Below are 3,618 nucleotides of genomic sequence, written 5' to 3'. Positions count from 1 at the left end.
GTCCACAGCGCTTAACACTGCTCTAAGCTGCTGTTTTAGTCACGATTTCAGATGTGGTCTTTGTATCCATATGGTGCAGAAAATAGATGTGTGGTCAGCGGCCCTTTCCAGGAGTTGACCATGTAAGGGTTGTCCTCTTATTAGCAGCCAGTGGCAGCGTTATTTTGTCAAGCCTGACCCTAGGCTTACAGCACTGTTTTCGTTTATACCTCTCTCGGGTTGCGCGGGCCCCGGAGGGCCATCTGTCCCTTACTATTTGAGTCCCTGTTGTCTCATTGGCGGCTTTCTGAGCAGCTGCAAAATGTTTTTAACTTGAAGTGGAAGTTGGGGTCACCGGTGTCGTCGGGCCTGAACAGTCACTCTCAGTAAGGGCTCTTTCAACTCTGACATTGACTAGCTCACGGACTCGGGTGAGTGTCAAACTAACTCCTCCCACTTTCCCACGGCTGGACTTTCACTGTTGGTAACAATGAGGCGTTTCACGAGGGCTGGGGAATAACGTGCATTGCTATTTTGTGTTGTCTTCGGAAACTGCTTGGTTGCCTAGCACCACAGTCCTCTGCCTGGTCGTCCTTCTTTGCGACTCGTCTTCTCCAGTAGCGTCGCAACCGCAGCTCGGCGGCAGGGGTCTTGAGAGGGACCAGAGGTGGTCACACGCGCTCAGGAGGCGGCGGCAGCGCCGCCCACCCCGGAGGATCATGCTGCGAGGCAAGTCCCGGCTCAACGTGGAGTGGCTGGGCTACTCGCCAGGCCTGCTCCTGGAGCGCAGACAGCTCTTGGCAGGGCGCGCGCCTCGGAGCCCCGGCCGGTAAGTCACGTGAGCACCTGCGCCCGCGCCCGCGCCGGCGCAGCTCAACGTCACCGGGGCGCGCCGCACTTGCGCAATGCGTCCCGCCGCCCGGCACTCGCCGGCACTTCCGGCGTGGCACGCCTCTGTCGGCCTTCAGTCGCGCAGACCCAGCGAGGTCGCTGAGCCCAGCCCGCCTCTGAGCTCCTGCTTGCGGGCTCGGCTGCCTCATGGAGCGCCTTGATAAAGCGTCGCTGAACGCGCTGCAGCCTCCCGACTTCAGGTAGTGCGGAGCAGGGCCCAAGCCGGGCAGGGGCCCCGACCGCAAGGCGACCTGGCCCTGGCCTGGAGTGGGGTGTGAGGGAAGGCTCGAGCCGAGCGGGCTGGCCTGCGGTGGGCGTGAGGTGTGGACCCTTGGGGGAGGGGTGCGGGGTGGGGAGAAGGGACGCAGGTTGGGGCCTGCAACATCTACACGCACGGGAGCAGGGAGTCGGGGTCATAGGGGAGAGGTCGGTGGGCCTTCGGTTCATGCCTCTGTTCTAGCACTTCCTCTCGCTGTCTTGTTTTGCCATCTTGCTCTCTGCAATCTCTCCCCACTGCAGGGTGAGCTCCCTGAGGACAGGAACCCGGCCTTCTTCATCTCCGTGTCCCCTACGGGGCCTGCATCGTCGGGGCTTAAATGTTTGCTGTATGAATGAACGAAGGGAGGGGAGTAGGGGCTGTCCCTGGTTTGAGATTGCTTCACTTGGGGGAGTTAGTAGGATGGGGGTTGGTGGCTGAGTAGAATGGTAGTTCTGGCCGACTAACCCAGCCATTGATACCTCGGCTAAGAGGATGGAGAGGAAGTTGGCTACCATTTGATGATGACGTACTGTGTGCCAGGCTTAACTTATGCTTTTGATTACATACGTTAGCAAAATTAAGAAAGTGCTTGGTTTGCCTTTTTTTTTTTTTTTTTTTGTTTCGTTAAAGAAGATGAAGTTGACTCAGGGTAAGTCACTTTCCCAAGATCACACAGGCCACACTAAATTAGTTAAGTGTTAAATCTGACATTTGTTCAATCGCACTGACTCCAAAGCCTGTGATCTTTGGAACCCTGTGACATTTTTCAGTCTCTTACGATGTCACTCTAAATGTTTATTGTTGTTGTTGTTGTTGTTTACTAGTGAGGATACCAACAGATATTTTTGTCAAGTACCCTAAGAATACGGTTTAGCCCTCCTAGACTGATTCTAGTGTTTCCTAATTGAATTTTCAGTGTAATCTGCTTGCAGTGGAAGTCTTGGCTTGCCACGGAAGGGAACATAGTAAACCCTTTTTCACTTTTTACTTTAAGCTCCAAAAATTTGACGTTTATTCTGGGTTATGACCTCACAAATATAGGACACAGTATATATAAAGTTAAGCACACAAACTTTTGAAAACTAGCAAACTTCCTCTATTGCTTATAGGACATTTTCACTTTGGCTTCCAGCCACACCCCCACTGCACCTGGCAGTTCTGCCAGCACAAGCCAGCTTATGTGTAGCACGTGAATTATTCTGAAACAAAGCAACTGATGTCACTCAATTGGTTTCTTCTACGTATCTTTTTGGGTGTTAACTGAGACTTGTTAGAAATGAAGAATGGGAAAGTCCAGAATTCAAGTGGGCCTCAAAGAAATAAGTCAGGATGAACTTACTGCTCCCATACTTTTAAAACCACCTAGAGTTTACCCACTTCATATGAACTTCTGCAGCAAGTACTAAGGAGGTACAGCTTACCACGTTCCCTTCTGTGGCAAGCTTGACGTTGAGTGTGTGGAGCTAGAGATTAACATGTAGAAAAGATTATGTTTGAGTGGTGGGATTGTAAATGATTTTGTTTGCCTTAACACATTTTTATATGGTATTCTATCATCTTTTCAGTAATAAGGTTTTCTGAAAGCCAGGTCAGATATTACACATTCAAGAGACATAATCTCAAGAACCAAACCAGTTACACTCCCTTTCTCTAGATTCTCAATCTTTGTTTCTTTATCAGGTTAGCTGTCTTAGCTTTGCATACCTAAAACCCATGCTTTAACTCACCATAGAAACAACCAAGAAGGTCATGTTTTTTTGTTGCGGTTCATAAAAGAATGGGTCAGATACTGACATTGAAGTTTTGTAGAACTACTGAAGAACTACTCATATTCTTCATGAAGATTACACAATAAATTTTTGTAAAAGTTTACTACTGGGAAACAGTTTAAGGGAGCATAAGTATATTAGATGACAATGGTATACCTCAGTAATCACCGTAGTAGGATGTGTTAAAAGATGATCCATTGAAATATGGAAAGAAAATATTAGAACTTCTACATTAATTTGTTTTAGCCTTATACTTTTTTAGTATCTATTTTTGCATATGTTTTGTATTTTAAGGAATGTATTGATAATATTTTTGTAGATAAATCTGTTTAAAAAATCAGTATGCCTTTATGGGGTCTGTGCTTAAAACTTAAGAAGGATTAATAGTCAAAAAAGTTTGTAGACCAGAAACTTGAGATGTTCCTTTCCTTTCTGAGATGAAAGAAACCTCCTAGCTAATAATTTACACAGTTAGAGGAACCTCTTTGGCTGGATTTTCTAGGGCACCAAAGAAATGTGCAGGACTATATAGGAAACAGGCTGGCACATTAAGTGCTGTAATAACAGGTAGGAACTAACTGTGATTGGATTCCAAAGTGATGAATTATTCCAGCTGGAGTAATCAGGAAAGATACTTGGAGGAGAGGCTGTTTTTTTTTTTTTGGGGGGGGGGGGGCGTGGAGATGGCGGGGGCGGGGGCGGCCGGCCGGGGCGGGGGAG

General features: G+C 47.9%; 1 protein-coding gene across 2 annotated transcripts in view; it reads left to right on the top strand.

Moving 5' to 3' along the window:
• The first annotated feature begins 262 nt into the window (after window positions 1-262).
• VMA21 (vacuolar ATPase assembly factor VMA21) overlaps window positions 263-3,618 on the top strand; it is a 10,220-nt gene continuing 6,864 nt past the window's right edge. Inside the window, exons 1-2 of one of the 2 annotated variants that reach the window (XM_040467333.1) lie at window positions 263-410; window positions 548-808. In XM_040467333.1, coding sequence (XP_040323267.1) covers window positions 699-808 — 110 coding nt within the window. In that variant the 5' untranslated portion in view covers window positions 263-410; window positions 548-698. Of the gene's footprint in view, window positions 411-547; window positions 809-890; window positions 1,071-3,618 lie in introns of those variants that run through there. The other variant, XM_040467334.1, reaches the window with a different exon arrangement.

This window comes from Herpailurus yagouaroundi, unplaced genomic scaffold (genome assembly GCF_014898765.1).
Source record: "Herpailurus yagouaroundi ecotype Mexico unplaced genomic scaffold, PumYag 67440, whole genome shotgun sequence".
Lineage (NCBI taxonomy): Eukaryota > Metazoa > Chordata > Mammalia > Carnivora > Felidae > Herpailurus > Herpailurus yagouaroundi.
Note: the sequence above shows the minus strand (reverse complement) of the source record. Positions and strands in the feature narration are given on the sequence as shown.